At 42.9% G+C, this 18990-nt stretch overlaps 1 protein-coding gene across 1 annotated transcript in view; it reads right to left on the bottom strand.

The window, feature by feature from the left end:
- Positions 1-972: 972 nt before the first annotated feature.
- Positions 973-18990, bottom strand: part of znf366 (zinc finger protein 366) — a 73228-nt gene continuing 55210 nt past the window's right edge. Inside the window, exons 4-5 of the mRNA XM_078564136.1 lie at positions 11278-11452; positions 973-3203 (exon numbers count right to left, since the gene is read on the bottom strand). Coding sequence (XP_078420262.1) covers positions 2737-3203; positions 11278-11452 — 642 coding nt within the window. The 3' untranslated portion in view covers positions 973-2736. The remainder of the gene's footprint in view (positions 3204-11277; positions 11453-18990) is intronic.

Raw genomic sequence — 18990 nt, 5'->3', positions numbered from 1 at the left:
CGCATTGCGAGCACCCTATCTACTTTGGAGTCACCCTTGACAGATGCCTCACCTTCAAGAACCACATCGAAAAGACAAAGGCAAAAGTGAGCGCATAAAACAACATCCTGACTAAGCCCACTAACACTAAATGGGGAGCAAGCTCGAAAACATTGCGAACCAGTGCACTTGCTCTTTGTTATTCCACTGCCGAATACGCCTGCCCTACATGGGAAAGATCTACTCGTGCTAAGAAGATGGATGCCGTTCTGAATGCAAGCTGCCGACTTATCACAGGTTGTTTAAAACCAACAAACGCCAACAGCCTATATATCCTGGCGGGTATCGCTCCCCCTGATATAAGAAGAACGGTAGCCAGCAAGAAAGAGCGACTCCGTCAAACATCAGATAAGAGGCATCCTCTACATGGTCATACACCTACACCCAGCCGCCTAAAGTCAAGGAAGAGCTTCATGAACAGTGTTGTTCCATTACAATCAACCCCATCTGAAGCCCGCATCGCCTTGTGGAAAGACTGGCTCGCCAGTCTCGAACAACCCCCAGCGATGGAAATTCTACTGGATGAAAGCCTTCCCCCAGGAGCTAATTGCAACTGGGCAACCTGGAAGTACCTTAACAGACTTAGGACTGGTGTAGGTCGTTCAAAGGCGTCACTAAGCAAATGGGGATATACAACCAGCCCGACAACTTGTGAATGTGGAACTGAGCCACAGACTATGCAACATCTCCTGCAATGTCTATCGCTAGGGGAACCCTGCACTGTTGCAGATCTTGCCGAATTCAACAACAAGGTGCAAAAATGTGTCCAGTTCTGGCTGGGCCATGTATAGACTGTCCGTGGACATGATAAGAAGAAGAAGAAGAACTGGAAACAATTAAAGCTATTGAATAAGTCCACTGAATTGCTGCTCCTTTATTTTACAATGTAGCACATTACTTTCTGCTTAGCAAGATATTCAGGAACACACGATGCATCTTGCATATTTTTATTGGGTATCTATTATGAATATTATGAAACAGAGTACATGTAACAATTAGGAATATAGATCATAATTATTTTATTAATTAACTTGAAAACGTGCTGGAAATGTTAGTCTTACCAAAATTGAAAAATGAGTGCAAAGGGGAGGGTACAATTTTGTAGCATTGATATGCACATCAATTGTTGATGAAAAATTAATACAAGCAGTTGGTCAACGCTCAACACTACATGTATTCCATATTGGTCCTTTACTATATGTACTTTAAACTTTAGAATAACACTGGATAACAATGATTTCCAACACATATAACCAGTATTTTTAAAAGAATTTTATGAATGAGTGCATGATTAAATGACAGAATATTGTGCTAATACTCTGTGAGCAAATGCTTTATATTTACATTTCTACCTAATTTTCTATACCCTTTTCTACCATTTCAATCATGATTGTTATCTTTTAATCATCTTTTTAAAGCTCTGAATTTATGTTAACAGGCGTCAGCATGATCTCCTACACCAGTAGATTCAAGCAATGGATGTGCTTTCATTAGAGAAGTACACACATTTTCCCCACCCCCTCCCAAAATGGATCTCTTCAGTATTATGAGGTACGGCTAAAAAGCAACTAATTTTATTTCATGTCGAAATGGCAGATTTCAAGCACAAGCCAGCACCGGAACTCAGATATTCAGCTGTGATGTGAGGCCGTCATTCCTGAGAATCTAAGTCAGTGTTTACTCCAGGATGACTTGAATTATATGTAGGAGTTTAAACAAGTGGTCTTCAAGTCTTCACAAGGACTAAATAAAAAGACAAACCGCAAGACATTCATGTATCTCACAAAAGAGCATTCTTTTGTTTCTTTATCTTACTTCAGATCAGACACAGATGACAAGCATATGAGATTTTCTATTTCATTGAAAACCCACGATTACTTTATTATTACATATTTTCTCCATTTGTAGTTGGTTTGTAATAGTTCCGGCATTGCCTCATACTTCAGCAAATGTATTTTATTACTTAAAAAAACTTTGCATGCATTGGATAAATACCAAGGAAGGTTTTCACTGGAGGACACAATTTAAATTTAAACTTCAAATCTAGAAAATATACCAGAGAAATATACCAAAATGTGTCTTGCTAATATCTGATTAGTAATTACAACGACAAGTATATTTAAAATAAGCACTTGAAATTATATCTGGAGAAATAGTAATAATAATTTGCATATTTAACATTGGACAAACTTGCAGCAAACCTGCACATTTTCTATCCTTATTGACACGGCAAACAAAGTGCTCTCTTCATATCCCTGTAGTGACACAGGCTAGATACAATCTTCATAAACGTGCAGTGAATAGAATCAGTTGTTTTATTCAAGTCCCACTGTTCAACAGACAAGAATTGAGGATGGCATATTCTTCCTTACGCTTGCCAAGCAGATAGTTTGACTATTGATGATACACCAAAATATGCAGCTTTGTGTAGTTGTGAGGGCTTTATATGAGTTGTCAGTTCCACTGGTTGCAATTTGACAGAAGGGCAAGTTGAGAAGATGTGGCACTGTGATCAGAGAGGGTCCAAGCCAATGGACCGCATAATCTAAATAAATATTAATTTTGCAAGCTAAAGCTACTATGCAGCTCATATTTCTGATGTCCCAAATCAATAATCCACACTCTGTTTACAGCATTCCTATTTCTTTCAGAATTTTAAATCAATATAGTGGTTGCATTTTATCACCCTTGAGTTTTTCACACTGGGCTACACCTCCTGTCAAGACAAAAGTCCTTGTAGTTTTCATTCATATCAAATAGATAGTGCAGAGCAGCAGTGCTATGTTTGTCAGTTACAGTTCCATTCTGTAGAAATTTTCCATGAGCCATCAAGTCTTCATCTTCGTCATTTATCACTCCCTCTTTGTCCTGCTCTTCATTGTCTGAGTCTCTGAAGTCTTGAATCAGTCTTCCTGGTTTCTGGGATAGGTCTTCTGGCATATATATTTTGTCTGCTCTGCAATACATATCAGGGCTGTATTGGTCTATTGTGTAGTAATTGTCATCGTCTTCTTCTTGACAAGAGCTCCCCTTGGCACTCTCCCCATCAGACTGGGATGATGTTTTTATTCTGCTCTTTTGGGAAAGGTCAAAGGGCTCTTCCTGCTCAAAATTGCTCATTAGATTATTCTGTACAATTCCGATCCGCCCTCTCCGCCTGAAGCCTAAAATTTAGGTACAGCAACATGATCATCAGTCAAGACATCCCACAAAATGTTTTATATGGTTCTGTTAAACATGGTAGATAATAATTATACTCTAATATTGAATTAAATATTTATGTCTTTTAAGTATTTAAAATTAATGCTTCAGATTGCCACTTGTTAAAATTTTGAAACACAAAATAATTATTGTACATAATACATCATAGTGTATTATTAGGGTGACCCTCATTGACTATATTTTCTATGTCTCTTTTTATTAATTTTCCTAAGGCCCCAGATCATTGTTGTAGGGGCAGAGCAGGGATGATGGGATGGGTGGGGTGTAGAGATAGGGAGGCAGCTGACAGCGAGGAGACACAAGGCTGCCTTTTGTAGTCTAGAAGCATCTTTTCTCCTCCTGGCCCTCAAGATGCCAAAAGTTAAAAAATAAAACGATTATAGGTTTATAAACCATGAACACTGGAAACCTGAATTTAAAGACTGTCCGTTAGTCACCACCTGACAGAAAAAAAAGTTAGGATAATGTTTCAGATGCAGATTCTTCCCCACCTGAAACATTAATGGAAAAAAGGTTAACCTAGTTTAAATTTCTGTTTTCTGCTCATCATTCACTATGTGGGGGAAGCAAAGCAGAGAAGCATATCAAAAACAAATAGCAATACATTTAGCAGGTTTCGATTGAACGAACGTTAAAGGTTTTTTTATTTACGCCCATTGTTTCAAAATGTTTTTGCCCTTGTGACCTACTCTTTGAGTACAGGATTTGATTGTTTTATTTACCTATCTCAGGGTCACAGCTAGTACAAATATATTCATTCACAACTGGAACAAAAGGGAATAAAGTGCTATAAATAATAGGGCACATGAGCTTGAGTGTTTGATGTTAATCTCTCTTTGTCGTGACACTACAGGCCTGCTGGAAATAGTTTAACCTGTCAAATTATTTCATCCCCTCTGGTCTATATTCTGAGTAGAATGCAGTTTTGATTTATTTATTGCTCTGACTTATTTAGTCGGCCAGGATAATTGTATTTTATAATGTTTTATTCCAAAAGATGCCAACAGATTATTGATAAGAAAGTAACAGCCAACTTTGTTCTGGTCAGGGTCAGTACATGGTTTATACTGCCAGGGTCAATATTAGTTACCGACACTTTCTAATTCACAGCATAGGCACTCTTAATAGTCAGGAGCTTTGGAGAATAAGAAAGAAAAAGGCAGACAAGTGGTAATATTTTATATGTAGATATTAATTAACTAACCAACCATTAATCAGATTTAAGTATTCACTATTTAATTGTCAGCAACAAATCTTATGAAGTTACTTACACAAAATTTTGCTGATAAATAAGTAATTGCAGCCAATATGTGCCACCTTTCTATATCTCCATTACCTGGCACCTTTCCTTTCTCTATCTTCCCATTTTTGTGTACCTATTCATTCCTTTTTGTTAAAATTTTAGCAATGTTAACATGGAAACTGCTCTATGCTTTATTCATTCCTGCAAGGAGGTTATATACCAAGAGGACCAAATATTCCACATCATACAATGGTCCTCTGTAGCAGGTATGTCGGGAAGATGTAATCCATGGAAGGAAGTAGGCTAGGCTTAAATAGCAAAGATGTGAGGGTAAATTTTACAGGATAACCTTTGAGCATTTGAAAATATTTACACAGAAAGCTTCCTCAGGAGAATAAATGGGTGGACTAGACTACACCATGAGATAAGTTGCATGTTATGAAAGGAGTGTCTTTTCTTAATGAAACCTTTTTGCATGTGTTATCTAGATTTCACTGAAGACTTTTCCCATTCAGGTTTCTTGCTTTATCAGTCTCCAGTCTGTTGCCACCTAAGTATGCTTCATGTCAACTTTTTAAAATGTATTCTTTTATGAGATGTGGGTATTGCTGGCAAGGCCAGCATTTGCTGCCTATCCCTAAATGGCCTTGATTTGAGTGGCTTGCTAGGCCATTTCATTAAACCGGTCACATGTAGGCCAGACAAGGATAGCAGATTTCCTTCCCTAAGGGGCATTAGTGAACCAGATGGATTCTTATGACAGTTGACAATAATTTCATAGTCAGCCATTATTAATAAGACTAGCTTTTAATTCCAGAATTTATTAATTGAAGTTGAATTCCACCAGCTGTTGTTGTGGGATTTGAACCCATGTTCCCAGAGCATTAGCCTGGACCCCTGTATTACTAGCCCAGTAACACCACTACATCACTGTCTTCCCCCATGTTCCTCCCTATCTCAAGTTGGTTTGTCCTTTTTGACTACTGGCTAACTTTTGGACATTTTGGCCTATTTTCTCACTTCTACAACTGATTTCTGACTTCTGTTTTCATCTGAATTTTTCTACAGTAATGAGTGGTCTGGCTGGGGTTACTTTTGAGGTGGAAGTAACAAAGAAGATAGGAGAGAAAGAGGAACAACTGGGACAAGACGGAGGAGGAGTGCATTGCACAGGAGGTCATATTAGGTAGGCAACCTTTCAGGATTGGCTGGGAGTCTCCAGGAATTGAAAATCAATCTCCAAGTGTCCAATCCTGGAGAAAAATCATAGGGACATTAAAAAAGATTTTTTTTGTCATTTTCTTTGAACATTTCTCTTCACCAGATATAAAAAATATTGAAAATTGCGGGGGGAAAGGCTGTTTGGTTGACAGTCAAGCACCATCCAATTGAGTATTAAGTCTTTCTGTTTTCTAATTGATGTAGAAATTATGTACATCACAGGATTGATGTGCTGGAGACTATTGGCTGGAGCATGGGGGCAAGTCATGTGATGAAACCTCCAGGAATACATTTAATCACAGTTGGCAACCCTAGGTCATATCCACAGAAGGTCTTTTGCTATCTGAAATTCACTGAAGAGCAATGTCTCAGGCACCTTTGCTTTGTTATTCCTGAGCTATATCAGTTACTGTAGTCTCAATCTGAGCCTCAAACCAGGACACTCATCGACACACAATGCTTCTGCTGCCTGGACCATTTGGCAGAGGCTTTGCAGTACAGTCCTGATCTAGATTTGTGGTTGTCTGTTGCATGTTGCATAGCTTTGCTGTCATGAGGGGCCAGCCGATTCTAGCATCTAGGCAACAGGATGTGCAGCAGGAGGAGGAATAGGAGCAGGAGATGGAGGGGGAGAATGAGCAGCAGCTTGAAGAGCAGGAGCAACATTGATCATTGTGTGCCTAGCTCTCAGAGAGAAGTGCACACTGGACCATTTCATTTCAACCATCTCTTCCATTACCAACACGCTAAAAGTCCATAATCCTTACTCATCCTGCTGCCCTTAAAGCCACCATCCAATTGCCCTCCTTCAGCTCAACCTTTAGGAGCTTGGCCTCACTTCACTACAAACGAAAGCATCAACACCGAATTCAGAACAAAAAACAAATTTATCCAACATCTCAATTCCATCTGTGTAGTTAATGGAAATGCAACCCTTTAGTGCCTGTTTTTCATTTTCATTTACGTACCCTAGTGCCCCTAGAACCAACATTATGTTCAGATTCTGCATTTCTTGGGCAACCCCAGTTATAGTAAGTTCAATAAACTTCCATTGTGATTATACTTCTGTTCACTTATTTTCATAGCATTTTCAGTGGTTGTTTATAGCATAATCCTGGAATTATATTTGCACCCATTACATTACATTTCCAAAACAAAAATAAAAATATCTGGAAAAACTCAGCAGGTCTGGCAGCATCTGCGGAGAGGAACACAGTTAACGTTTCGAGTCCGTATGACTCTTCTACAGAACTAAGTAAAAATAGAAAAGAGGTGAAATATAAGCTGGTTGGGGGTGGGGGGGAGGGTGGGGGGGTGGGACAGGTAGAGCTGGATAGAGGGCCAGTGATAGGTGGAGATAGCCAAAAGATGTCAGAGACAAAAGGACAAAGAGGTGTTGAAGGTGGTGATATTAGCTAAGGAATGTGATAATTAAGGGTAGAAAGCAGGACGAGCAAGGTACAGATAGCCTTAGTGGGGGTGGGGTGAAGGGAAGGGATCGAAATAGGCTAAAAGGTAGAGATAAAACAATGGATGGAAATACATTTAAAAATAATGGAAATAGGTGGGAAAAGAAAAATCTATATAAATTATTGGAAAAAAAAGGGGGGATCAGAAAGGGGGTGGGGAAGGAGGAGAGAGTTTATGATCTAAAATTGTTGAACTCAATATTCAGTCTGGAAGGCTGTAAAGTGCCTAGTCGGAAGTTGAGGTGCTGTTCCTCCAGTTTGCGCTGAGCTTCACTGGAACAATGCAGCAGGCCAAGGACGGACATGTGGGCATGAGAGCAGGGTGGAGGGTTGAAATGGCAAGCGACAGGGAGGTCTGGGTCATGCTTGCGGACATACCAAAGGTGTTCCGCAAAGTGGTCACCCAGTCTGCATTTGGTCTCTCCAATGTAGAGGAATCCGCATTGGGAGCAACGAATGCAGTAGACTAAATTGAGGGAAGTGCAAGTGAAATGCTGCTTCACTTGAAAGGAGTGTTTGGGTCTTTGAACGGTGAGGAGAGGGGAAGTAAAGGGGCAGGTGTTGCACCTTCTGCGGTTGCATGGGAAGGTGCCGTGGGAGGGGGTTGAGGTGTAGAGGATGATGGAGGAGTGGACCAGGGTGTCCCGGAGGGAATGATCCCTGCGGAATGCTGCTGGGGGGGGTGAAGGTAAGATGTGTTTGGTGGTGGTGGCATCATGCTGGAGTTGGTGGAAATGGCGAAGGATGATCCTTTGAATGCGGAGGCTGGTGGGGTGATAAGTGAGGACAAGGGGGACCATATCATGGTTCCGGGAGGGAGAGGAAGGTGTGAAGGCGGATGCGTGGGAGATGGGCCGGACACGGTTGAGGGCCCTGTCAACCACTGTGGGTGGAAAACCTCGGTTAAGGAAGAAGGAAGACATGTCAGAGGAACTGTTTTTGAAAGTGGCATCATCAGAACAGATGCGACGGAGGCGAAAGAACTGAGAGAATGGGATGGAGTCCTTACAGGAAGCAGGGTGTGAGGAGCTGTAGTCGAGGTAGCTGTGGGAGTTGGTAGGCTTGTAATGAATATTGGTGGACAGTCTATCACCAGAAATTGAGACAGAGAGGTCAAGGAAGGGAAGGGAACTGTCAGAGATGGACCATGTGAAAATGATGGAGGGGTGGAAATTGGAAGCAAAATTAATAAATTTTTCCAGGTCCCGACGAGAGCATGAAGCAGCACCGAAGTAATCATCGATGTACCGGAGAAAGAGTTGTGGGAGGGGGCTGGAGTAGGACTGGAACAAGGAATGTTCCACATACCCCATAAAGAGACAGGCATAACTGGGGCCCATGCGGGTACCCATAGCCACACCTTTTATTTGGAGGAAGTGAGAGGAGTTTAAGGAGATATTGTTCAGTGTGAGAACAAGTTCAGCCAGACGGAGGAGAGTAGTGGTGGATGGGGATTCCATCCTCAGTCTCCCAACCTCGGATGGCCCACTTCTACCTCCTACCCAAAATCCACAAACAGGACTGTCCCGGCAGACCGATCATGTCAGCCTGTTCTGCCCCACGAAACTCATTTCTTGCTATCTTGACTCCATTCTCTCTCCAGTTGTCCAGTCCCTTCCCACCTACATCCGTGATTCCTCTGACACCCTACATCATATCAACAATTTCCAGTTCCCTGGCCCCAATCGCCTCCCCTTCACCATGGACGTCCAATCCCTCTACACCTCCATCCCTCACCGCTTCATCCTCGAACAGAGGCCCGAACAATCCCCATCCACCACTGCTCTCCTCCGTCTGGCTGAACTTGTTCTCACACTGAACAATTTCTCCTTAAACTCCTCTCACTTCCTCCAAATAAAAGGTGTGGCTATGGGTACCCACATGGGCCCCAGCTATGCCTGTCTCTTTATGGGGTATGTGGAACATTCCTTGTTCCAGTCCTACTCCAGCCCCCTCCCACAACTCTTTCTCCGGTACATCGATGATTACTTCGGTGCTGCTTCGCGCTCTCGTCTGGACCTGGAAAAATTAATTAAATTTGTTTCCAATTTCCACTCCTCCATCATTTTCACATGGTCCATCTCTGACAGTTCCCTTCCCTTCCTTGACCTCTCTGTCTCAATTTCTGGTGATAGACTATCCACCAATATTCATTACAGGCCGGCCGACTCCCACAGCTACCTCGCCTACAGCTCCTCACACCCCGCTTCCTGTAAGGACTCCATCCCATTCTCTCAGTTCCTTCGCCTCCGTCGCATCTGTTCTGATGATGCCACTTTCAAAAACAGTTCCTCTGACATATCTTCCTTCTTCCTTAACCGAGGTTTTCCACCCATGGTCATTGACAGGGCCCTCAACCGTGTCCGGCTCATCTCCTGCGCATCCACCCTCACACCTTCCTCTCCCTCCCAGAACCATGATGTGGTCCCCCTTGTCCTTGCTTATCACCCCACCAACCTCCGCATTCAAAGGATCATCCTCCGCCATTTCCACCAACTCCAGCATGATGCCAACACCAAACACATCTTCCCTTCACCCCCCCAGCGGCATTCCGCAGGGATCATTCCCTCCAGGACACCCTGGTCCACTCCTCCATCAGCTCCTACACCTCAACCCCCTCCCATGGCATCTTCCCATGTAACCGCAGAAGGTGCAACATCTGCCCCTTTACTTCCCCTCTTCTCACTGTTCAAGGGCCCAAACACTCCTTTCAAGTGAAGCAGCATTTCACTTGCACTTCCCTCAATTTAGTCTACTGCATTTGTTGCTTCCAATGCGGTTTCCTCTACATTGGAGAGACAAAACGCAGATTGGGTGACCGCTTTGCAGAACACCTTCGGTCTGTCCGCAAGCATGACCCAGACCTCCCTGTCGCTTGCCATTTCAACACTCCACCCTGCTCTCATGCCCACATGTCCGTCCTTGGCCTGCTGCATTGTTCCAGTGAAGCTCAGCGCACACTGGAGGAACAGCACCTCATCTTCCGACTAGGCACTTTACAACCTTCCGGACTGAATATTGAGTTCAACAATTTTAGATCATGAACTCTGTCCTCCATCCCCACCCCCTTTCTGATCCCCCTTTTTTTTCCCCAATAATTTATATAGATATTTCTTTTCCCACCTATTTCCATTATTTTTAAATGTATTTCCATCCATTGTTTTATCTCTACCTTTTAGCCTATTTCGATCCCTTCCCTTCACCCCACCCCACCTTCATTAGGGCTATCTGTACCTTGCTTGTCCTGCTTTCTACCCTTAATTAGCACATTCCTTAGCTAATATCACCACCTTCAACACCTCTTTGTCCTTTTGTCTATGACATCTTTTGGCTATCTCCACCTATCACTGGCCCTCTATCCTGCTCTACCTGTCCCCCCCACCCCCCCACCCCCCCAACCAGCTTATATTTCACCTCTTTTCTATTTTTACTTAGTTCTGTAGAAGAGTCATACGGACTCGAAACGTTAACTGTGTTCCTCTCCGCAGATGCTGCCAGACCTGCTGAGTTTTTCCAGGTATTTTTATTTTTGTTTTGGATTTCCAGCATCTGCAGTTTTTTGCTTTTACATTACATTTCCAGCCAGACTATCTGACTGAAAGGCTTAACTTGTAGGGTTTTCTCCTTTTACCTCCCAGGCGCCCGTGGCGTATAGAAATAATAGGATAGAAAAGAAGTATAGAAAGATTTTTAAAAATTCTTTCCAACTGCTTCAGTAATGAAAGAGCTCATTAGGTAGCATGGCAACCCTTCAGTTCATTGTGGAATCTTCAGATAGCTGGAGGGAAAAGAGAAAAAAGGAGGAGACGAGGAAAAGAACGAAACAGAGAGAGGCGTAGAGAGACAAAGGGAAGAGAAACAAAGCAGGAGAAAGAGGAAAAAGAGGGAAGGGAAAAGAGGGAAGAAACGGGAACTAAAAAAGGAGAGAAAACACAGAAGGGAAGAGACAATACAAGGAAGCAGAGAGGAGAGAGCTTCAAAATATTCAATGCACCGAATCATTCAGATCAAAACCTTTTTCTGATATGAGGTTACCACATTCTGAAAAGAAAAATCTTTATTTCATTAAAACTGCGTTCTTACTTTGTGAATCATGCCCTCCATCCATGACTCCATGTTTAACCTTCATATGACGGGTAAGATTTCCCTTCAGGGTAAATTTGCTGGGACAATATAGACATTTGAATGGTTTGCTGTCAGAGTGCAGGTGCATGTGTCCCATCAAATTGTGCATCCGGTTGAACTCCTTCCCACACAACTGTCGATAAAGATGAAAAACAATTTTAATTAGATTGAATTATTAATATCTAAGAAAGCAGAATTCTATTGAGATGTTAAACAAGATGTGAACAGATTTAGGACTGGAGAATGCCACAAAAAAATTTGCTATGGCTTAATTAAAACGCCAAGTTTTTTTGCAACAAGTGTTGCTGTCGCTACACCTCAATATTTTCAAAAGAATTTGTAAACTGTCAGCAGTAAAGCGTTACACTAGACCTGTGGAACTCTCTCCCAGATAGATTTGTTGCCTGGTATTCTGAACTGTGTACACAATAAGTTAAATGCTTTCTACTACAGCAGAATTGATTCCAAGCTACCGGGCCCCCAAGAAACACGAAAAGTAAAAAGGATTTCTGAACTATGCAGTGGAAAATCTAATGAGGAACTGAATGTGCCTTTCATGGAAGAAAGAAAAATGAAGGCTTGTCTGAGAATTTGCCCAAATAATGTAGCAATGGGCGGAATTTGCCCTCTCCCGTGATGGGTTTGCTGGTGGGGGGGCATTCAATTGGGCAGGAGGGTGACTGGGTGGGGACCCAGCCATCTTCCCATCTCCACCCCGAATAAGTCCGTGCCAGAAAGGCTTGTGGACGGTCTTCCAGCCCTGCCCCCAATTGAGGCCCTCAAGTGGCTATGAATGCCCACTTAAGAGGTTGATCCAGCCATCGCTGGTATTCATCCAGCATGGAGAGGGTAGCCACCATGTGGGCAAGCCCAACATGCAAACACACTTCCAGGCTTCAGGGGTGAGGTCCCTCGTTCAAAGGCACTGAGTGCCTAATTGAGGGACTGGGCATTGGGAAGTGGTGGGGAGGGGGACTCTGAAAGCCAACCCCTTGCCCTTGCTGCCAACCCCCATCCTCATCCCCACCTTGCGACCTCCATTCTGCTATCCCTCACCTGTGGCCTGGGTCTGGGAGGTGTCATACCAGCAGCAGTCACTGCCTTCTTAGCGGTGCTGCTGTTCAATAGAGCTGCTGAACTCTGATTGGCTGGCAGCTCTTGACGGGCGGGACTTCTGACCTTGGGTCCTAGATCCCAGGGAAGGCCTGCTGCTGTCTAATTAAGTGCCTGAGTGGCACTTGATGCAGTGGGCTTTCTCGAAAATAGGTGACATGGGGCTCTTGTTGGCTTTCCAACTGGTGAGCAAGACCCCTGTCACCTCCATTAAATTCAGCCCAATATGGGCTGGGATTTTCTGGCCCTGTCACAGGCGGGACCTGCCATGGGTGAGGTGGCGCCCCAGCCAGAAGTCCTTTGCATTGGGGCAGGACTGGACAATCCCAGTGGTGGGCGGGTGCAGAAAATCCCGCCCATGATGTCTGAATGATGGTGTAAACAAGTAATTGGTGACTAATTTCTGGCTTTTCCATAAGCTTCACACTGACACATGTTAAAACTCCTGGATATATCTATCTATTTATCTACATATCTAACAGGTGATCTATTAATTTATATATCCTTATAATATCTATCAATACATCTGTATGTCTGTTGATCTATCTTTGCCTGTCTTCCTATTTCTCTCCCTATTAGGCTGAACGTAGGCTGCACCATAAATGAAGGAAAATGTGGCGGGGAAACTGACTGCCAAATGCCTCTCCCTCAGAGTGCCATCAAGAATTTCCCTCCCTTGCAGGAAGGAACTTGGTTGTCCAACACTTGACCACTCCACTGCTTTTAAAGAACATTGATGGTGGGTGGGCAGACAAATAATCAAATTTCTTTGCCATAAGACTATAAGACGTAGGAGCAGAGGTAGGCCATTCAGCCCATCAAGTCTGCTCTGCCATTCAATGAGATCATGGCTGATCTGATAATCCTCAACTCCACTTTCCTGCCTTTTCCTCATAACCCTTGATTCCCTTACTAATTAAAAATCTTTCTATCTCAGTCTTGAATATATTTAACAACCCAGCCTCTACAGCCCCCTGTGGTAAAGAATTCCACAGATTAACTACCCTCTGAGAGAAGAAATTCCTCCTCGTCTCTGTCTTAAATGGGCGACCCCTTACTCTGAGATTGTCCTCTGGTCCCAGACTCTCCCGCAAGGGGAAACAACCTCTCAGCATTTACCCTGTCAAGACCCCTAAGAATCTTGTATGTTTCAATAAGGTCCCCTCTCATTCTTCTAAATTCCAATGAGTACAGGCCCAACTTTACCCAACCTCTCCTCATAAGAAAATCCCTCCATTCCCAGGATCAACCTAGTGAACCTTCTCTGGACTGCCTCCAATGCCAGTATATCTTTTCTTAGATAAGGGAACCAAAACTGTTCACAGTATTCTAGATGTGGTATAACTAGTGCCTTGTATAGTTTTAGCAAGACTTCCCTATTTTTATACTCCATTCCCTTTGAAATAAAGGCCAACATTCCATTTGCCTTCTCTATTACCTGTTGAACTTGTATGTTAGCTTTTTGGGATTCATGCACAAGGACTCCCAAATCCTTCTGTGCTAAAGCCTTCTGCAGTTTTTCTCCATTTAAATAATATTCAGCTCCTCTATTCTTCATGCCAAAGTGCATAATCTCACATTTTCCCACATTATATTCATTCTGCCAAGTTTTTGCCGCCTGTCTTAAGTGTTATCAATCCAAAGAGAGGGATCAATCTACATCCTGGGATGGCAGCAGAAAGCTTGTTAATGGCAATTTTGGGAATGGGCCCAATAGTAGACACTTTTGCCTCTCTTCTGCCCAATTGCTTTTTTGTTATAGGCATTAAATTAAACTTCAATGGATACTTTCAGGTCCCTTCTTCACTCCTTTAATTTCCATTTGGAGGGTTTTTTCACCCTTTATTGGTGCTTCAGGAGGTGTGATTTCCCTGACTGTCTTTGGCAGAGATCTTACCAACAGCCTGGTACTTCTAATGAGCTGTGACCCAGGAAAATGGACATAGCAAGTTGGGCCAAGAAACAGAAATTCTGACCAGCCAACCTGCAGCAGCAAACTTGCCCTGGAGGGAGCTTAAGCTCATATCCCAACTTGTGTGTTGTAGATAGAGAGACATAGAAAAATCAGCTGAGGGCCCCAGGCAAGATGGAAGTGGTTTGCACATGGTCTCCAGGCTATGTTGCGAGTATCATTGTCCAAGTTATTGTGTGAGAAGAGAAAAGCAAACATGTCAGCTGAAATATTACTAACTGCTATGTAGCTTTTAGTTGCTGCTGCAATTTATTGATTTAAAAATGCTTTGAAACTACATGTCAAGCTCCCAATCTTCAGCTCTTCAAGTAGAGGCACTGAGAAGAATCAGGAACTTTTCCATATATCAGAGATTAGTCACCAGATATTGCACTTGATCACCTCCTACTGGTTGGTTAGCATTAACAAAAGACCTCATACAGAGGGAGAAAGTACTAATATATTACCGAGGAACTCAGTCTTGAGGACCATAAAGCTCAGACATTACTAAACCCTTGAACCTTGCTTTGAAGTTACTTTCTGAAATGATGCAATTTTCTCAATAAATGTAATTATCAATAGTTTAAGTGCCATTTTAACCATCTTCAGTCAATAATCCAGTTTCAATGTATATGATTTTACCATTCACAGTAAGAGGTAAATATCAAACTTCTAAATATAGTCCAAAGTCCCAAAGTTTAAAATCTCTGGAGTAGGAGGTTATGAAACAATGCTGCTTTCCACACTATGAATTCTTTTGGAGAGATTTCCGTGTTCTCAAAGAGAGAGGGAGCAAGTCTGTACACCGTCCAAAAGGACCGTGAGAAAACAGGAAGTTTTAAGGAGTACAAGAGAAAGCGAGATGAAATCTATTTGCAGAAAGTTCCCTGGGGACATGAAACTATTGTTAAGCAGGCAGTCAGTGCAGCGATATCCTTCCTTCTGCTGAAGAGGAGCTTCATGCCAAAAGGCATCTATCTGGTCACTGTTTTAACCCCTACTAGAATCAGACACAAGTCTTAGCCTATCTTCATTCATTATTTAATCAGCTGATTACATTTTAGTCTCAAGTCTAAATTGATGTTAACTGTCAAACTTATAGGTATACATTTAAGAATCCTCAGAATGTTGTTAATCCATTATCCCTTCTAACCTATAAAGTGCATTTTCTGTTGTGCAACACAGCCATTACTAATTTTGTACTGGTTTTCTAATGCTGAATAATTATTGCAGCAATGGAAGATAGATGAAATATATATTAACTGCAGTACCGTCAGCATAAGTAAAACATTGTAAATAGCATCTCAACTTGCCATTGATGTAAGGATTTAAAAATATGCTTTGTTTGTCCCTTTTAGTTTTTACTCATTAGCTCATCAGGTGAATATTGTAGATTAACTAAAAATTTTCATTTTTTTTTAGCTCAATGCTACCCTTATTTCCAGACTTCTTTTCAAAAAAGATACTTATGTCCTCAAAATGGTTGAGAAGAATGGGACTCCGTCACAGTAATGAGAAAATGATGGCACAGCTTCCTGATCTTGCTCCCAAGTGGCTCATTTTTGGAGGGGGTTGGTAATCTTCTCGTGTTCTGGCCTATATGTTCCTTTAAATCCAGTGCTCTGTATGCTCGGAACATAATATGCCTACTATTTTGTCAAGCCTGGAGTTAAATTGTTCTGTGAGATATTAGCATACTATTATGAATGGTTTAATGTGTTTATATGTTAATATTGCACGGCGTGATTTCACCCCATCAGCTGGGTACTGGTCAGTTCTCTGCTTGCGAAAGGTATTGCATTGGGCAGTTGATAAGTGGCTGATCATTAATAAGTTCCCACGTTGTTCTGTCTGTTCCTTCTTTACTAAGTAATTAGAATTGTAATGCTTGCCTTGTGATATGCTCTTGGACTTTCTCCACTTTATATCGCCGTCTGCTATGATAGCCTCAAGGCATCTATTGTTATTTTGCACAGATATTACTTTTATTATCCTCCATTGTAAATGTTTATGCTGTTTTCGTGTATATGAAATCTTCCTCACAGGGTGAGATTGTGATAATAATTTGTTTAGTTCATATATATTGAAAGGCAATTTTGAGTTTCATGCACCATGTGATCCATTTGAGTGCAAGAAGCAAAACTTTGGAATTAAATTCAGGCTGGCTCTGAATTTTTAAAAGTATGTGAAAAGCAGTTCTATAAAAGATTTGAGCAAATTTTAAAAAGCTATCTGCGGAAAGCAACAATCTTCTAAGCATGCAGTCAGGCCTCAGAAGTTTTGCAAATACAAGCATCAAGACCATCCAACTTTTGATTTCTTTCTGCATGTTAAATGCCTCATGTCATCAGTGTGCCTGGCTCACCAGAAAACAAATCTACTTTTGGAAAGTGTATTTAGAATCAGTTATGCATTTAGTTAATGAATGATATATTGACGATTATTTGTGTCGTTCAGCTGCCTGAGTTGCAATAAGGTTAATGTTGGTAGCCTCAGCCACTGTTCATTTCACCACACCCTCATCATCACACCTATCGACAATTTCTATCAATCATGACGCATACCTAACATTCATAGCTTTGCCTCACCTTCGCACACTTAGCACCGCTGGAAGCCTTGCATCCACATGGACCCACATCTCACAGCTTACAAACATGCCAGCTATTCAACCATGACAACCAAGCAGATCGCATGGCACTCACTGATACTTCCCACTCTCTTGCAGAAAATGGTTGCACACTACTGGAGGCAGCTGGAGCCAACCTGAAAGGGAGATGGAGCTGTCATTGGAATGACTATTGTTGAGGCTGTGGCCAGTGGCAGGGCTGAAACTATTGAAGATGGTGGTATTTTCATACCCAATCCTCCTTTTCACATCCCATTTCACCTTCATCCCATACTCTCTTCTGAATTAAAAGCTGCATATCATGTAGGTATGCACCTCCAGCTTTCCCCTATTCCTCTCACCACAACCTTATACTGTGCCTTTCTCATTTCAGATACCCAAAAGGTGCCACCTGGCCAGAAAGTGGAGGAACACCAAGAAAAGAGTGATGATGAAGGCATCATTACTCAATCTCACAGTCACAGGCACCAGCTCAGTTATTGACATTGCACATATATTGGAGAATAGATTACAGGTCAGATGGTCAGAGACCGGGCCTTACTGTATTGCAGCCAGAGAAATGGGGAAAGGTAGTGTAGGTGCCAGTTCACCAGAGGGTGAGGTGGCATGTGGGTTCTGCTATAGAAGGGTATTGATGGGGTAACCTAAAAAAAAAGCTGATGGAAATTTAGAATGCTTGATGCATTGGGAAACCTGCGAGAAATTGTGTAATCAATGTTAAGGAGCATGGAGAGTCCAACACCAACATGGCCCAGGGCACTGTGCAGAGCTTGGAGCCCATTTCTTTCCAGCATGGAAACGGTGGCCAATTCTGTTTGCACACTTGTGGATCCAACCATGATGCAGCATGTGATGACTCATGTGGCAACATCGATTGCAGCACAAGCAGCAGCTTCCCGATGTCTGAGTGCTGTCGTACACTCAAACCTCTGTCCGCTTGTTTTCATGGAAGTTCAGACTGCTGCCATCATGATTGCGGATGCCAGTGCTCCAAGGGACGTGCAGGCTCTCACAGCAGTCCAGCAATCTGTCCTCCAGCAGATTACGAGCATTGCTGAGGTGCTGTCCCAGGAGGGGAGCAGTGGCACCGTGGAGCACAAACCTGCTGCCCTCCCTCAGGATGACAGCGCTTGTCCTCCCACTCTGCCATTCCCCCTTGCTGTCCCCTGCCAGCCAGCCAGCCCAGACTGCTGCTGCTCATACTGAAATGGTGCAGTCCACACTTAGGCCTCGCAGGCTCAGAGCTGCTCGAGGTTACCATCCAAGGCCATCCACCAAGCCATGCTGCAGTCATTGGGGTAGCACTGCGTAGGAGCACTAGGACAGGCAAAGGCACGTTGAAGGCAGGTACTAAGGGGGATACACAAGTGTGAATAGCTTATGTCTGAGTGCAATATGGTACGTTCCCATTTATAAATTTGGTTTGGAATGTTTATTTTGTGGTAGCTTTTATTTCTGCATGGTGGCCATGCGGACGTGTGATGGTCAGTGACAGAGGGAAGGTAAGGTGCTTGACTGTTGATGAATGGGAATTGGGGTTGCAGTTCCTGGTATCACATGTGAGTGAGCTCTTCACAACCTGGGCAGAAAGGGGCTGCCAAGGTTGCCTCTTCCCTTCATCCTTCTCAGCTGCTTACCATATAGCTGGTGGCAAGGATTGTCTCCTTATGATGTGCAGAAGTTGTGCAGCATGCTGCAAACCACCATGAGTCTTGGCACCCTCTGCCAAGTACTATAGGGCCCCTCCAGTATGGTCCAGGCAGCGGAAACGTTCTTTCAGCATGCCGATGATCTGCTCTATCACCTCTCATATGGTAACATGGCTTTCATTGCTTGCATGCTGTGTATGTGCGCATGGGTTACGCATCAGAGTCATCAGCCATGTGGTCAGCAGATAACCCTTGCTGCCCAGTAGACACGCATTGATTTGCCGTAGTAATTCAAATGCAGAGCAGAATGGACTGCCACAGAATTGGGCATC

This window comes from Cetorhinus maximus, chromosome 2, assembly GCF_964194155.1.
Source record: "Cetorhinus maximus chromosome 2, sCetMax3.hap1.1, whole genome shotgun sequence".
In the NCBI taxonomy this organism is placed as follows: domain Eukaryota; kingdom Metazoa; phylum Chordata; class Chondrichthyes; order Lamniformes; family Cetorhinidae; genus Cetorhinus; species Cetorhinus maximus.
The sequence above is the reverse complement of the archived record's forward strand: the minus strand, read 5'-3'. Positions and strand labels throughout refer to the sequence as shown.